Source organism: Heterodontus francisci, chromosome 15 (genome assembly GCF_036365525.1).
Source record: "Heterodontus francisci isolate sHetFra1 chromosome 15, sHetFra1.hap1, whole genome shotgun sequence".
In the NCBI taxonomy this organism is placed as follows: Eukaryota; Metazoa; Chordata; class Chondrichthyes; order Heterodontiformes; family Heterodontidae; genus Heterodontus; species Heterodontus francisci.
Genome location: NC_090385.1, coordinates 60,236,561 through 60,254,451, shown reverse-complemented (window position 1 = coordinate 60,254,451; position 17,891 = coordinate 60,236,561). Strand labels below are relative to the sequence as shown.

General features: G+C 49.2%; 1 protein-coding gene across 1 annotated transcript in view; it reads right to left on the bottom strand.

The window, feature by feature from the left end:
• The window catches only part of polr1d (RNA polymerase I and III subunit D), a 63,971-nt gene that overhangs the window by 6,909 nt on the left and 39,171 nt on the right, over positions 1-17,891 (bottom strand). The window contains exon 4 of the mRNA XM_068047618.1: positions 1,762-1,844. Coding sequence (XP_067903719.1) covers positions 1,762-1,844 — 83 coding nt within the window. The remainder of the gene's footprint in view (positions 1-1,761; positions 1,845-17,891) is intronic.

The window sequence follows — 17,891 nt, the reverse complement described above, 5'->3', positions numbered from 1 at the left end:
TAGCTGTTTTAGCGGGCTTAAAAGTGGATAAATCCTCAGGCCCAGATGAGATGTATCCCAGGCTGTTATGTGAGGCAAGGGAGGAGATAACAGGGGCTCTGACACAAATTTTCAAATCTTCTCTGGCCACAGGAGGGGTACCAGAGAACTGGAAGACAGCGAATGTGGTACCATTATTCAAGAAGGGTAGTAGGGATAAACCAGGTAATTACAGGCTGGTGAGTCTAACATCAGTGGTTGGGAAAATATTGGAAAAAATTCTGAGGGACAGGATTAATCTCCACTTGGAGAGGCAGGGATAGTCAGCATGGTTTTGTCAGGGGAAGATCATCTAACTAATTTGATTGAATTTTGAGAAGTGGTGACGAGATGTGTAGATGAGGGTGAAGCAGTTGATGTAGTCTAGATGGACTTCAGCAAGGCTTTTGATAAAGTCCCGCATGGGAGATTGGTTAAGAAGGTTTCTGTGACTGAAGGCTGTATCCAGCAGGGTTCCATAGGGCTCAGAATTGGGTCCCTTGCTGTTCGTTGTACATATCAATGATTTAGATTTAAATGTAGCGAGCATGTTTAAGAAGTTTGCAGGTGATACAAAATTGCCCATGTGATTCATAGTGAAGAAGAAAGCTGTGGACTGCACAAAGATAATGTATAGGTGGGCAGAAAAATTGCAAATGGAATTCAATCGGGAGAAGTGCGAGTCAGAGTAGTTTAGGCACAGAAGGAGGCCATTCGGCCCATCGAGTCCATGCCAGCTCTCCAGGGAGCTATATAGTCAGTCCCCCTCCCGGCTCGATTCTCATAACCCTTCCCTCAGGTGGCCATCCAACTTTTTATTGAAGTCATTGATCTTAAGGGCAGGGAGTTCTAGGTCATTACCACTCACTGCGGAAAAAAGATGCTTCCTCATATTCCGCCTGCATCTTTTGCCCAAAATATTTGGGGAGGACAAAGAAGGCAACAGAATATACAGTAAATGGTAGGATTCCGAGACGTGTACAGGAACAGAGGGACCTTGGAGTGTATGTTCACAGATCCCTGAAGATAGCAAGACAGCTGGATAAGGTGGTTAAGAAGGCAAATGGGATACTTTCCTTTATTTGCCAAGGACTAGAGTATAACAGCAGGCAGGTTATGCTGGAACTGTACAAAACACTAGTTAAACTGCAGCTAGAATACCCAGGGATAGTGATGGAGGAGTCTGTGACATTGGCTGTAAGGTATGATTCAATGAGTATGACTAGATCAGGCTGTTCCCCTAATTTTGGCTCAAATCCCCAGATGTTAGTGAAGAGGGCTTTGCAGAAGTATCTTTGTCATATCCGGTGCCTATATCGATGCTGGGTAGTCCACCCAGTTTTATTCTTATTCAACTTTCTCATAGTGGTTTGACGCAACTGAATAGCTTGCTAGGCAATTTTTGAACGCATTTAAGAGTCAACAACATTGCAGAGGGTCTGGAGCCACATATAGGGCAGAAGGGGTACAGACAGCAGATTTCCTTCCCTAAAGAATACTAGTGAACCAGATGGGTTTTTGTGACAATCCAGTAGTTTCATGGTCACCATTATTGATATTTAGTGTGCTTATTTATACAGAAAAACCCTAGTTTTAAACATATAGCCACTGCAAGGCAATGATAACAACCAGTAACTGAATAGCCTCAGGTACAATCAAATGATTTTTGGATAATTTGCAGAATCACATATTTACTGTTGCAGCCCACTGCTAGGAAGTCTCTTAAATGAATTTGAGACTCACCTCAAATGTATTCAGCACATGTTGACAGACAGTCATTAGTTCATTGAGACCCCTGCGAAAAGGCTCTACAGATGGAATTCCCCCTGGAAAAGAATTCACAATACATAGTAATTAACCCATTCAAGTTCAGTGCAGCATTTCTGTATCACATTAAGGATACGCTATTCTAATACACCATTTCCCACAGGCTCTTAATTCAAATGTTTCTTCGCTTTACAACTTTTCCACTCCTCATATACATCAACATTCCTGCAGATTTTTCCACAATTACAATATGAATATGAATATGGCTATATAGCTCCAGTTTTATGGGCAGACGCAGAACTCCAGGGGCACTTGTGCTGTGGCAGGCAGTGGTTACTGTTATGCTTTTCCACTGCTGAAACTGCTTGGTTAGGTGTCTACCTTTAGCAAAAAAGTAGTCTTTCCTCACACTGTAATAGTCTAGAATGCTGTGTTTTCATCTAGAAACAATAAACCTAGTTGAAGAGCCAGGGCATTTGGTCAGATACCAACAGCGCTGAAAACCAGATATAACTATTCATTACTTTGTTTGAATAATCATTGCGCCATCGGGATTGCAGGCTTCAGGCAGCAACAGCTCATATCATTGTCCTCTTTACAGTCATTTATTCATGGAATAACTCAAAGCCCAAGAAGGGATGTAGAATTCATTTCTCAAATCTCTTGTCATAGATTTATATAAAAGGGATAGTGTTCCCTGAGAATAGATCCAGACACAGTCAAGAGTTCAAGATGGTGTATTTCTTTCTCTAATCCCACAGGATGACCTTGACTGGACAAAATCCCAAATATTTCTTCTAGGTCAGGGAAAGAAAACCATTTAAATGATAACCCTGCATCCTTGCCAAGTCATAAATCTCACTCCCACAATAGGTAGAAAACATCTTCCTGAAATGGAAAATAAATAATCAAGGACAAAAGCTCAGGAGTAATTTGAGTGCAGTGATTGCAGTGCAAGTATACACTGCACTTAGCCTAGTCCAAGAGCATATATTTGCAAGTTTAGTAGTTTACTTAGAAACTGAAATAAGCCAGATTGCTTCCCAGCTCTATGCACCTTCAGCAATGTGCAGAGTAAAAATAAACAAAATCAAGTTCCAAAGCAGTCCTGTTTAACGTAAAATTCAATTCTTTTGCAAAAGCTATTCAGCATTCTGGTACAACACACATCATCTTCACAAATGCAATCTTCTAACTCAATTGACCTCTCTAAATGTCTGCACTAATAAACATTAAGGGATAGTTCACTTAGGTGTGCTCTGAGGTTACGAGAGCGATTAGTTTGGGGCCCTAAAATCATCATTTGCTGTAGGCTTCAATTTTGTCAGTCAGATACAGGAGTATGTACATTTTAATATAAAAAAAGTAAATTACTGATTTACTAACATCAAAGCAAAGATGCATTCAGAGATGTGGTACCGAGTCTTAGCAACAATGAAGTCACAGGATCAATCCTCCATCTGTAGCTGAGTTAGCCAATTGACCTCAGCATCCTTGGACTAAGAAACAGAAAAGCTCAGCATGCAAGTGCATATGGAGATGTCAGGTGAGAATAAGAAGATAATCAGCTGGATACCTTCCATGGTCAAATGAAAGTAATTGACATTTATATAGCCTCTTTAAAATAAAAAAAACATTGCAAGGTGCTTTAAAAATGTAGACAGAGAAATGCGTACTGACAGAAGTGAAAGATCAGGGGTGATTGAAAGCCTGGTTGAAAAAATGTGTTTTGAAATGGATTGGTGAAGGGGAGTTCCATATTGTAGAGCCAAGGCAGCAGAGGGCTCTACCAGCAATGGGGATGCAAAGACAGGACAGACACAAAAGGCAGATCAGAGAACTGAAGGATGCAGGAGGAAATTGTAATTCTAGAGAAATTTGCAGGCCATGAAAGGATTTGAAAAGGAGGACAGGAAGTTTGAATTTAATAGATTGGCAGAAAGTGAACCAGAGTATGTCAGCAAGAACTCAGATGTTGGGCAAGTGGATTTAGTGTAGGGCATGATCACAGAATTGTTACAGCGCAGAAGGAGGCCATTCATGCCCGCACCGGCTCTCTGAAACAGCAACTCCCTCATTCCCGTCTTCTCATTCTTCCGTTTCATATAAATATGTTTAATTTCTTTTTGAATGGTTCAGTTTTTAAAAATTATTTATTTAGAGATACAGCACTGAAACAGGCCCTTCGGCCCACCGAGTCTGTGCCGACCAACAACCACCCATTTATACTAACCCTACAGTAATCCCATATTCCCTACCACCTACCTACACTAGGGGCAATTTACAATGGCCAATTTACCTATCCGCCTGCAAGTCTTTGGCTGTGGGAGGAAACCGGAGCACCCGGCGAAAACCCACGCGATCACAGGGAGAACTTGCAAACTCCGCACAGGCAGTACCCAGAATCGAACCCGGGTCCCTGGAGCTGTGAGGCTGCGATGCTAACCACTGCGCCACTGTGCCACCCTAAGGCCTCCACCACGTTCTCAGGCAGCGCATTCCAGATCTTAACCATTCACTGCGTGAAACATTTTTTCCTCATGTCACTTTTGCTTCTCTTACCAAATACTTTAAATTTGTGCCCTCTCATTCTCAATCCTTTCACGAGTGGGAACAGGTCCTCTCTATCTACTCTGTCCAGACCTCTCATGATTTTGAATACCTCTATCAAATCTCCTTTCAGCCTTCTCTTCTCCAAGGAAAACAGTCCTAACTTCTCCAATCTATCTTCATAACGGAAATTCCTCATCCCTGGAACAATTCTCATGAATCTTTTCTGTACTCTCTCCAATGCCCTCACGTCTTTCCTCAAGTGCAGCACCCAGAACTGGACGCAATACTCCAGCTGAGGCCAAACTAGTGTCTTATACAAGTTCAACATAACTTCCTAGCTCTTGTACTATGCCCCTATTAATAAAGCCCAGGATACTGTATGCTTTATTAACCACTCTCTCAACCTGTCCTGCCACCTTCAATGACCTATGCACATCGACACCTAGGTCCCTCTGCTCCTGCACCCCCTTTAGAATTGTATCCTTTATTCTATATTGTCTCTCCACGTTCTTCCTGCCAGCTTTTGACTCCAATTTATTTGCCCCAGCTCAATTCTTACCCCATTGAAGTTGGCCTTCCCAGAGTTAATTATTCTTACCCTGGATTGCTCTTTGTCCTATTCCATAGTCAGCCTAAACCTTATAATACAATGATCACTATCTCCTAAATGCTCTCCTACTGATACTTGATCCATTTGGCCCACCTCATTCCCAAGTACCAGGTCCAGTAGTGCCTCCTTTCTTGTTGGACTAGCAACATACTGTTGTAGAAAATTTTCCTGAACACACTCTAGGAACTCTTGCCCCTCACTGCCCTTTACACTGGTTTTGACTAGGTGAGAAAGGTGTCTAGGGGTCTTTTGCTGTCTTCACCTGGTCTTATTGTAACAGGATTTAATTTTTAAACACATTGTGTTTTGAGCTCCCCCTTTGTGAATCCTTGTTCACAGCTTTCCAATTATAAGGCAAAGAAATGAGGAGTATAAACAGGCTTCCTTAGGTTTAAAGAAAGAAAGTGAAATTTATTAAACCTTAAACTTAAACTCTAATACGGTTCACGCCTATGGATATACGACACTCCCATGCTAGCATGCATATGCGATACACACATGCAAATAGGGACAGAAAACAGCAGAAGAAAATCAAAATGGAGAGGTTTGAGGCAGTCTCTAAAAGGGGACTGTTTCTTGTTACTGTTTGTGTTTCCAGCTCGCCGTAGAGTCCTTGATTGTAGACAGCTTTTACTTTTCGTTGGGACCCAGTATTTTTCTTAAACCTTGTCCAATGTGGAGACTTTTCTTTCTTGGGGTTCATATGGCTTCAGTGGTTTCCGAAGCTGGTGAGAGCGAGATAAGAGCAGACAGGAGAGAGGTCTTCTCAGTCCAGAAGAAAAGTGCATTCTGATTTCTTTCCCTGTTGGAAGTTCAAATTCAAAAAAACTCCAACAGTCAGTCAGTCATGGGACTAAAATTGGTCTGACCACTTCTTCTGTGTATTGGGGAAGCAACGACTGGGTCCCCTTGTTCCAACACTGTTACTATGCAAATGTCTTTCCAGTCAGGGGCTTGCAACTTTAAGTTTGAATGTTCATGTGGCAAAATAATGTGTGCCTCAGTCACGGCAGGTGGGGGGGGCTTGCCTGACACACTACTATTATCTCAGTCTAAGTTTGGATAATTAAAGTCCACTATAATTACACTATAAATTTTTGCACCTCTCTGTAATTTCCTTGCAAATTTGTTCCTCCATGTCCTTGTCACTAGTTGGTGGCCTATAGACAACACCGAGCAAAGTAACTGCACCTATTTTGCTCCTTAGCTCCAGCCACATTGATTCTGACCTCGACCCCTCTGGGATATCCCATTTCTCCAGCACTGCAATGCTCTCCTTAAATCAACACTGCCACCCCTCCCTCTTTCTTCACTTTCCTTTCTTTCCTGAATCCCTCATATCCAGGAATATTTAACATCCAGTCCTGCCCTTCTTTGAGCCAGGTCTCTGTTATAGCTTCTCTAATACTTGCTCCTGGTTCCCACATCCCTGACTAGTTACCAGTTTTGCTTCTCTCCAATTTGAGCTCTCTCTCAGGTTCCCATCCCCCTGACAATTTAGTTTAAATCCTTCAACAGTACTAGCAAATATCTCTGTCAGGATATTCGTCCAAGTCCTGCTAAGATGCAACCCGTCCATCTTGTACAGGTCCCACCTGCCCCAGAACTGGACCCAAACTCTCAAAAATCTGATGCCCTCCCTCCTACACCAGTTCTCCAGCCACGTGTTCAATCGCTCAATTCCCCTATTCCTACGCCCACTTGCACATGGGACTGGGAGTAATCCTGAGATTACTGCTTTTGAGGTCCTGCTTTTTAAATCTCCTTCCTAGCTCCCTAAAACCTGCTTTCAGGACCTCATCCCCCTTTTTACCTATGTGGACCATGACCTCTGGCTGTTCACTCTCCCACAGAAGAATGTTCTGTAGCCTCTCCGTGACATCCTTGACCCTGGCACCAGGGAGGCAACACACCATCCTGCAGTCACGTTTACTGCCGCAGAAAGGCCTGTCTGTTCCCCGAACTAACAAATCCCCTATCACTACTGCTCTGACTCTCCTCATCCTCCCCTCCTGTGCAGTTGAACCACCTATGGTGCCATAAACTTGGCTCTGACTGCACTCCTCTGAGGAACCATCACCCTCACCAGTATCCAAAATGGTAAAGCGATTAGTGAGAGAGATCATATCAAGGGACTCCTGAACTACCTGCCTGGTGGTCACCCATTCCCTATCTGCCTGCATGCTCCTAACCTGTGGTGTAACCACCTCCCTAAATGTGCTATCCATGTAGTCCTCCGCCATGCGGATGCATAACAGTGACTCCAGCCGCCGGTCACGTTCCAAAACCCACAACTCAAGCTTCTGCAGCCGGTGACACTTCCTGGAGACGTGTTTGTCTAGGACACATGGTGCGTCCATGACTTTCCACATGCCACAGGTTGTACGTTCCACTCGACAGAGCTGCCCTGCCATACCTTAACTTTACAGACTACTTATTATAGGTAGAATAGCTTACCAGGTACTCATCAAACAGCTCCTTCCACTGCACCGAAGCAGGAACTGATACAAGAGACAACATTTTGGACAAGTTGGAATATGGGAAACCAGAAAGTAGGCAACTGGAATAATCATGTCTGGAAGTTACAAATATAAAGGATAAGGATTTCAGTGACACAAGGGCTGAGGTAGGCAATGTTGGAAGTAGGAAGTTAATAAAAGGAAAAGATATCAGATTTGAAGCTCAGCTCAGGGTCAAACAGGTGCAGAGGTTTTGCAGAATCTGATTCAGCTTGAATGAATGGCTGCGAAGGGAGAAAGAATCAGTAGCGAGGAAACAGAGTTTATGCAAGAGCTGAAAATAATGATTTGGGTCTTCTGATGTCAAGTTGGAGACAGCTGCAGCTCATACAGCAGTTGCTATCAAACATGTAGTCTGACAGAACAGAATGGTCACAGGATCAAGTGTGATATTGGTGTCACAGACATATAAATAAAAACTGACCTATACCTAAGGATGATTTTGATGAGGAACAACATATCAATAGGAAGAGGACACAAAACTAGGTGGGAATGTAAGTTGTGAGGAGGATGCAAGGAGGCTTCAAGGGCATTTGGACAGGCAAAGTGAATGGGCAAGAACATGGCAAATGGAACATAATATAAATAAGTATGAAGTGATACACTTTGGTAGAAAAACAGAAAGGCAGAGTATTTCTTAAATGGTGAGAGATTGGGAAGTGTTGAGGTCCAAACAGACCTGGGTGCCCTTGTTCATGAGTCACGAATAGCTAGTATACAGGTGCAGCAAGCAATTAGGAAGGCAAATGGTATGTTGGCCTTCATTGCAATGGGTTTTTGAGTACAGGAATAAAGATGTATTGCTGCAATTGTATAAAGCCTTGGTGAACAAAGAACAGTACAGCACAGGAACAGGCCATTCGGTCCTCCAAGCCTGCGCCAATCTTGATGCCTGTCTAAACTAAAGCCTTCTGCACTTCCGGGGACCATATCCCTCTATTCCCACCCTATTCATGTATTTGTCAAGATGCCTCTGAAACGTCGCTATCGTACCTGCTTCCACCACCTCCCCCAGCAGCAAGTTCCAGGCACTCACCACCCTCTGTGCAAAGAACTTGCCTCGCACATCCCCTCTAAACTTTGCCCCTCGCACCTTAAACCTATGTCCCCTAGTAACTGACTCTTCCACCCTGGGAAAAAGCTTCTGACTATCCACTCTGTCCATGTCGCTCATAACTCTGTAAACCTCTATCATGTCGCCCTTCCACCTCCGTCGTTCCAGTGAAAACAATCCGTGTTTTTCCAACCTCTCCTCATAGCCAATGCCCTCCAGACCAGGCAACATCCTGGTAAACCTCTTCCGTACCCTCTCCAAAGCCTCCACGTCCTTCTGGTAGTGTGGCAACCAGAATTGCACGCAATATTCCAAGTGTGACCTAACTAAGGTTCTGTACAGCTGCAGCATGACTTGCCAATTTTTATACTCTATGCCCCGACCGATGAAGGCAAGCATGCTGTATACCTTCTTGACTACCTTATCCACCTGCATTGCCACTTTCAGTGACCTGTGGACCTGTACGCCAAGATCTCTCTGCCTGTCAATACTCCTAAGGGTTCTGCCTTTTACTGTATACTTCCCACCTGTATTAGATCTTCCAAAATGCAATACCTCACATTTGTCTGGATTAAACTCCATCTGCCATTTCTCCACCCAAGTCTCCAACTGATCTATATCCTGCTGTATCCTCTGACAATCCTCATCACTATCCGCAACTCCACCAACCTTTGTGTCGTCCGCAAACTTACTAATCAGACCAGCTACATTTTCCTCCAAATCAATTATATACACAACAAACAGCAAAGGTCCCAGCACTGACCCCTGCGGAACACCACTAGTCATTCAGAAAAGCACCCTTCCACTGCTACCCTCGGTCTTCTATGACCGAGCCAGTTCTGTATCCATCTTGCCACCTCACCTCTGATCCCGTGTGACTTCACCTTTTGTACCAGTCTGCCATGAGGGACCTTGTCAAAGGCTTTACTGAAGTCCATATAGATAACATCCACTGCCCTCCCTTCATCAATCACCTTCATCACTTCCTCAAAAAACTCAATCAAGTTAGTGAGACATGACTTCCCCTTCACAAAACCATGCTGCCTCTCGCTAATAAGTTCGTTTGTTCCCAAATGGGAGCAAATCCTGTCCCGAAAAATCCTCTCTAATAATTTCCCTACCACTGACGTAAGGCTCACCGGCCTATAATTTCCTGGATTATCCTTGCTACCCTTCTTAAACAAAGGAACAACATTGGCTATTCTCCAGTCCTCTGGGAGCTCACCTGTAGCCAATGAGGATACAAAGATTTCTGTCAAAGCCCCAGCAATTTCTTCCCTTGCCTCCCTCAGTATTCAAGGGTAGAGCCCATCAGGCCCTGGGGACCTATCTACCTTAATGCTTTGCAAGACGCCCAACACCTCCTCCTTTTTGATAACGACATGACCCAGACTATCTACACTCCCTTCCCTAGCCTCATCATCCACCAAGTCCTTCTCTTTGGTGAATACTGATGAAAAGTACTCATTTAGTACCTCGCCCATTTCCTCGGTCCTCGAGTGGGCCAACCCTTTCCCTGGTTACCCTCTTGCTCTTTATATACGTATAAAAAGCCTTGGGATTCTCCTAAATCCTGTTTGCCAATGACTTTTCATGACCCCTTTTAGCCCTCCTGACTCCTTGCTTAAGTTCCTTCCTCCTGTCTTTATATTCCTCAAGGGCTTCGTCCGTTCCCAGCCTTCTAGCCCTTACGAATGTTTCCTTTTTCTTTTTGACTCGGCTCACAATATCCCTCGTTATCCAAGGTTCCCGAAACTTGCCAAACTTATCCTTCTTCCTCACAGGAACATGCCGGTCCTGGATTCTAATCAACTGACGTTTGAAAGACTCCCACATGTCAGATGTTGATTTACCCTCAAACAGCCCCTTCCCTAGTTGGACTATCTACATATTGTTTCAAGAAGCTCTCCTGGATGCTCCTTACAAATTCTGCCCCATCTAAGCCCCTAGCACTAAGTGAGTCCCAGTCAATATAGGGGAAGTTAATATCACCCACCACTACAACCCTGTTGCTTTTACATCTTTCCAAAATCTGTCTACATATCTGCTCCTCTACCTCCCGCTGACTGTTGGGAGGCCTGTAGTCAACCCCCAACATCATGACTGCACTCTTCCTATTCCTGAGCTCCACCCATATTGCCTCGCTGCATGACCCCTCCGAGGTGTCCTCCCACAGCTGTGATATTCTCCTTAACCAGTAATGCAACTCCCCCACCCGTTTTACATCCCCCTCTATCCCGCCTGAAGCTTCTAAATCCCAGAACATTTAGCTGCCAATCCTGTCCTTCCCTCAACCAAGTCTCTGTAATAGCAACAACATCATAGTTCCAAGTACTAATCCAAGCTCGAAGTTCATCTGCCTTACCAGTTATACTTCTCGCATTGAAACAAATGCACTTCAGACCACCAGTCCCACTGTGCTCAGCAACATCTCCCTGCCTGCTCTTCCTCTTAGTCTTACTGGTCTTATTTACTAGTTTCCCCTCAGTTATTTCTCCTGCTGTCCTACTGCTCTGGTTCCCAGCCCCTGCCACACTAGTTTAAACCCTCCCGAGTGACACTAGCAAATGTCGCAGCCAGGATATTTGTGCCCCTCCAGTTTAGATGCAACCCGTCCTTCTTGTACAGATCCCATCTGTCCCGGAAGAGATCCCAATGATCCAGATATCTGAAACCCTCCCTCCTACACCAGCTGTTCAGCCACGTGTTTAGCTGCACTATATCCCTATTTCTAGCTTCACTGGCACGTGGCACAGGCAGTAATCCCGAGATTACAACCCTAGAGGTCCTGTCTTTTAACTTTCTACCTATCTGCCTAACTCCCTGAACTCCCCCTGCAGAACCTCGTCACTATTCCTGCCTATGTCGTTGGTACCGATGTGTACCACAACCTCTGGCTGTTCACCCTCCCCCTTCAGAATGCCCCCTGTCCGTTCAGAGACATCCTTGACCCTGGCACCAGGGAGGCAACATACCATCCTGGAGTCTCTTTGACGTCCACAGAAGAGCCTATCTGTGCCCCTGACTATACAGTCCCCTATAACTATTGCTCATAACTTGAGTCCGCACCTGGAGTAGTGTGTACAGTTTTAGTCTCCTTATCTAAGGAAGGATATACTTGCCATAGAGCGAGTGCAACAGAGGTTCACCAGACTAATCCCTGGGATGGCTGGATTGTCTCATGAGGAGAGACTGCAGAAACTGGGCCGGTATTCTCTAGAGTTTCAAAGAATGAGAGGTGATCTCACTGAAACTTACAAAGTACTTACAGAGCAGGACATGGTAGATGTGTCTAGGATGTTTCCTCTTGCTGCTGAGTCTAGAACAAGGGGACACAGTCTCAGAATATGGGGGAGGCCATTTAAGACTGAGATGAGAAGGAGGAGGAATTTCTTTACTCAGAGGGTGCTGCATCTGTGGAATTCTCTACCCCAGAGGGCTGTGGAAGCTCAATCATTGAGCATGTTCAAGTCAGAAATCGATAGATTTCTAGATACGAATGACATCATGGGATAAGGAGATAGTGGGGAAAAATGGCATAGAGGTAGATGATCAACCATGATCTGTTTGAATGGCGGAGCAGTCTTGATGGGCTGAATGGCCTATTCCTGCTCCTATTTCCTATGAACCTCAGATACAGGAAGCATGGAACCTTAGACTCTCAAGATGACTGTACAAGGGCAGGTATAGAAGCCATTGTCAGGGAGGCATTGACTGAATTCTAATAGTAAGGACAAGGGCAGTTCCATTATTAGGGCCCTACCAAATTCACGACCGTGAAAAATGTGTCACAGACCGTGAAATCTCAGGTCCTCCATGAAATCACAGGTCCTTTGTGAAATAGGCCATTTTGCGAACTTCGTGCTTTTTATTCATTGACACAAAGGTCATCTTGCAGATTGCTGGGCATATTGCAAACATTGCGCGTTTTAGTGATGGATACAAAGCTCAGCTCGCTGATGGGTAGATGAGGGATGGCTTCCGGTGCAGTTTTGAAAGAAGCAGTCTCAAGTACTAGCAGACATGTGAGCATGCCAGAATGAGCAAATCAAAAATGGCCACAATGCTTACTGTAGCATATTGGGTGGAAGAATTTGGAAGCCAAATTCTGCATGCCGATGTGGAATACTGTTTTGTACAGCGGGCAACGGTTCAGCACCACTTAGAGTCCGAAAGCCATCACAGCAGAGAGTATCTGACACCGCACTGCTGGAAAGCGATCATGCAAAAACACAAGCAATGATTTAATCTCATTTTAAGAGGTCAACAGAGAATTCAGAAAATCATCAGTTGGTTACAATGGAACTTGTGGATGCTTCTGCAGCACCAACATACCATTGGAAAAACTAGATCACCCAAAGCTGCGGGTATTCATTCAATGTAATGCGCAAAATGGTGGCTGCTTGCCAAGTGCAAATAAACTACAATAGGACTTCCTACTGAAGGTTTCTGCTACTCATTGTGAGGAGATGAAGTGTTAGATTAACGCATGTGGGTCTTCTGCAATTATTTGTGATGAGTCCACCAATGAGCAAGACAATTATGTGCTGCATGTTTTGTTTGATTTTATGTCTGGTAAGGCCAAAGATGTACAGTTATGAAAGCAAACAACAGTGCTCACAGACTGCGTCCACTTAGAAGCTGTTAATTACACCAAAGTTTGCCAAGAGATAATCAAAAACCGTTTCAAAATACGCTGCAGATTTCAACAAAGTGTCTGCTTTCGCTAGTGACAATGCACCTTACGTGACAAAATCTTTAAAATCTGTGCTCCAAGGTGATTTAAGGTGAGAGGGAGGAGGTTTAAAGGGGTAAATTTTTCACACAAAGAATAGTGGGTATCTGGAAATGAGCTCCCTGAGGTGGTGGAGGCAGGAACAGTAGTGACATTTAAGAGGCATCTGGACAGGTACTTGAATGAGCAATGCATAGAAGGATATGGAATTATTGCAGGCAGGTGAGATTAGTATAGATAGGCATATGGTCGGCATCGACGCGGTGGGCCGAAGGGCCTGTTTATGCTGTACGACTCTATGACTCGAAGGTGTAATGCCTAATGCTGCCCATATTACATGCAATGCGCATACCAGTTTTCGTCAATAAGCTGTGGAAAAGGGAGTTAGGTCAAGTCGACAAACTGGTCAGCTACATTAAAAAGATCTTCAAACACTGCCCTAGCCACAAGTTTCAATACAAGCAACACACTGCAAATGCAGCTGGAAAGGCTGAAATTGGGGAAGAAAACATCGCCTTTCCTCCAGAGCCAGCAACGTGTCGGAATTCTTGGTTTCGGGCAGTACAGTATCATGCAGCTCACCTGAACAACTACTCAGACTTGGTCTCAGTGTGAGTTCACACCTACACTGAAAACACAGGTTTTCACAGAAGTGACAGTGAGTCAGTCACAGTCAGTGAGTGAGCCACAGTGAGCCAGAGAGCGGGCGACAGAGAGCGGGCGAGTGAGGTGAGGTGAGTCAGTCATTGAGAGAGTCAGTCAGTGAGAACAGAGAGAGAGGGAGGGGGAACAGAGAGAGAGACAGAGACAGAGCAAGAGACAGCGCGATAGCCAGAGAGGGAGGAATGAGTGGCGGGAGAGAGAGAGGGGGACGGAGAGAGAGAGAGAGAGGGGGGACGGAGAGAGAGAGAGAGAGAGAGAGAGAGGGGGGGACAGAGAGAGAGAGGAGGAGGGGGACGGAGAGAGAGAGAGAGAGAGAGAGAGAGAGAGAGAGAGAGAGAGAGAGAGGGGACGGAGAGAGAGAGAGAGAGAAGGACGGAGAGAGAGAGAAGGACGGAGAGAGAAGAGAAGGACGGAGAGAGGGGGGGAGGGGGCGCGGGAGAGAGGGGGGGGAGGGGGCGCGGGAGAGAGGGGGGGGCGCGGGAGAGAGGGGGGGGAGGGGGCGCGGGAGAGAGGGGGGGGAGGGGGCGCGGGAGAGAGGGGGGGGGAGGGGGCGCGGGAGAGAGGGGGGGGGGAGGGGGCGCGGGAGGAGAGGGGGGGGGGAGGGGCGCGGGAGAGAGGGGGGGGGAGGGGGCGCGGGAGAGAGGGGGGGGGAGGGGGCGCGGGAGAGAGGGGGGGGAGGGGGGCGCGGGAGAGAGGGGGGGGAGGGGGCGCGGGAGAGAGGGGGGGGGAGGGGGCGCGGGAGAGAGGGGGGGGAGGGGCGCGGGAGAGAGGGGGGGGGAGGGGGCGCGGGAGAAGAGGGGGGGAGGGGGCGCGGGAGAGAGGGGGGAGGGGGCGCGGGAGAGAGGGGGGGGAGGGGGCGCGGGAGAGAGGGGGGGGAGGGGGCGCGGGAGAGAGGGGGGGGAGGGGGCGCGGGAGAGAGGGGGGGAGGGGGCGCGGGGAGAGAGGGGGGGGGGGGCGCGGAGAGAGAGGGGGGGGGAGGGGGCGCGGGAGAGAGGGGGGGGAGGGGGCGCGGGAGAGAGGGGGGGGGAGGGGGCGCGGGAGAGAGGGGGGGGAGGGGGCGCGGGGAGAGAGGGGGGGAGGGGGCGCGGGAAGAGAGGGGGAGGGGCGCGGGAGAGAGGGGGAGGGGGCGCGGGAGAGAGGGGGGGGGAGGGGGCGCGGGAGAGAGGGGGGGGAGGGGGCGCGGGAGAGAGGGGGAGGGGGGCGCGGGAGAGAGGGGGGGGAGGGGGAGCGCGGGAGAGAGGGGGGGATGGGGGGCGCGGGGAGAGGGGGGGGGGGAGGGGGGCGCGGGAGAGGGGGGGGAGGGGGCGCGGGAGAGGGGGGGGGAGGGGGCTCGGAAGAGGGGGGGGGGAGGGGGGCGCGGGAGAGAGGGGGGGAGGGGGCGCGGGAGAGAGGGGGGGAGGGGGCGCGGGAGAGAGGGGGGGGAGGGGGCGCGGGAGAGAGGGGGGGAGGGGGCGCGGGAGAGAGGGGGGGAGGGGGGCGCGGGAAGAGAGGGGGGGAGGGGGCGCGGGAGAGAGGGGGGGATGGGGGCGCGGGAGAGAGGGGGGGGGAGGGGGCGCGGGAGAGAGGGGGGGAGGGGGGCGCGGGAGAGAGGGGGGGGAGGGGGCGCGGGAGAGAGGGGGGGAGGGGGCGCGGGAGAGAGGGGGGAGGGGGCGCGGGAGAGAGGGGGGGAGGGGGCGCGGGAGAGAGGGGGGGGAGGGGCGCGGGAGAGAGGGGGGGGAGGGGCGCGGGAGAGAGGGGGGGGAGGGGGCGCGGGAGAGAGGGGGGGGAGGGGCGCGGGGAGAGAGGGGGGGGAGGGGGCGCGGGAGAGAGGGGGGGGGGGGGAGGGGGGAGGGGCGCGGGAGAGAGGGGGGGAGGGGGCGCGGGAGAGAGGGGGGGGAGGGGGCGCAGGAGAGAGGGGGGGAGGGGGCGCGGGAGAGAGGGGGGGAGGGGGCGCGGGGAGAGAGGGGGGGAGGGGGCGCGGGAGAGAGGGGGGGAGGGGGCGCGGGAGAGAGAGGGGGGGAGGGGGGCGCGGGAGAGAGGGGGGGAGGGGGCGCGGGGAGAGAGGGGGGGAGGGGGCGCGGGAGAGAGGGGGGGGAGGGGGGCGCGGGAGAGAGGGGGGGGAGGGGGGCGCGGGAGAGAGGGGGGGGAGGGGGGCGCGGGGAGAGAGGGGGGGGAGGGGCGCGGGAGAGAGGGGTGGGAGGGGGCGCGGGAGAGAGGGGGGGGGAGGGGGGCGCGGGAGGAGAGGGGGGGAGGGGGCGCGGGAGAGAGGGGGGAGGGGCGCGGGAGAGAGGGGGAGGGGGCGCGGGGGAGAGGGGGGGGAAGGGCGGCGCGGGAGAGAGGGGGAGGGGGCGCGGGAGAGAGAGGGGGGGTGGGGGCGCTGGAGAGAGAGGGGGGGAGGGGGCGCGTGAGAGGAGGGGGGGAGGAGGGCGCGGGAGAGAGGGGGGAGGGGTGCGAGGGAGAGAGGGGGGGAGGGGGGCGCGGGAGAGAGGGGGGGAGGGGGCGCGGTGGAGAGGGGGGGAGGGGCGGCGAGGAGAGAGGGGGGGAGGGGGCGCGGGAGAGAGGGGGGGGAGGAGGCGCGGGAGAGACAGAGTGACAGAGAGAGAGACAGAGACAGAGAAGGGAAATCAAAGAGGGGAGGGGGGGGAGAAATCAAAGAGGGAAAGGGGGGGGGGAAATCAAAGAGGGCGAGGGGGGGGGGGCGAAATCGAAGAGGGAGAGAGGGGATCGAAGAGGGGAGAGATTCTTAAAATGCTGTCACTGTGAAATTTGTAGAATTTGACTGCGAATTTGGTAGGCCCCTGTTCATTACAGTTGACAACGGTAGCATCAGAATGGAACAAGACATCTTATTCAAATTCGGCAGAGATCAAGGAGCGACTTATGTGCCACAGTCACAGAAGATATCATTTGTAACAGTGGGCCAGGGACTTTTCAGTGGATTGGAGGGATTCAAAAAGAAAAGCTTTAAGGGACATCAGCATGCAGCTGGGAGTCTGATACTTTCAAGAATCTTGAGAGAAAATGAGGATAGAACATGAGAGATGCATGGAGAGGTGAGAGGATGATGGATGAAGTGACAAATACAATTTTAAAATGGAAAGAGCCTAAGGGAAGGAAGCCACTAATATCAGCTAGCAAGAGGCAGAGTTGAATGATCAGAAGCTGAATTTCATGAAGCAAATGAGGATACAAGATAAGGTAGATAGGAGAGAAACTGCAAAGTGACAGAATGAGGGCTGGTTGACATAGTGGAGAATAGGAGCACAGGTAGCTATACTGATGACCTCAATCTCAATGTAGAAATCAGTGAGCTCTCCACACTTGATATTGGAAGTAAAGATGAGGGGGGTTTGAGGAGGTGGTTAGCTGTGGAGAAGAGGCACCTTAGGTTGCCCTTCCCTTCAGGATAAGTCGCGTATCCAGCTTCACAAAGAATAAGGACTAATTGGTAGATGCTATAGCGCTCCCAGTTCATATTCAATCACACCCCAGCACAAAACTTTAGGAGAGATGAATTAAGGTAGAAAATTAGAGATTTTAGAAAACTAAAATGCTTGCGATCAGAAGAAATTAATAGATACATTTGATAGAAATTCAGTCATGCAAGCTGTGGGCATCTTAGGCACTGACATTGCAGGCTCTCTACCAAAACATTTGAATGCTTACTAGTTGTCTGAGGTTCCCAGATACTTCAATCTTGTTTACTGAAGAGCAATTATTTCCCACCATGGCTCCAGCAGAGAAACAGAAGCATGCACTTGTACATACATGCCATGAGTGCCACATATATAGAGAACAACCTCAGACAAATCAATGACAGCAAGGAAATAAGTCAGATACATAAAATATAAAACAAAAGAATAATCAACAGTGAACATCTCCTCAATCACTTAGAGGGGTTCATAGAAACAAATAAATATGGGAATTACCTCTTGTTTGAATTCTGAAGTTAATTTTGCTTTCTGATGGATGAGTGATGCTGTAGCCACAAAA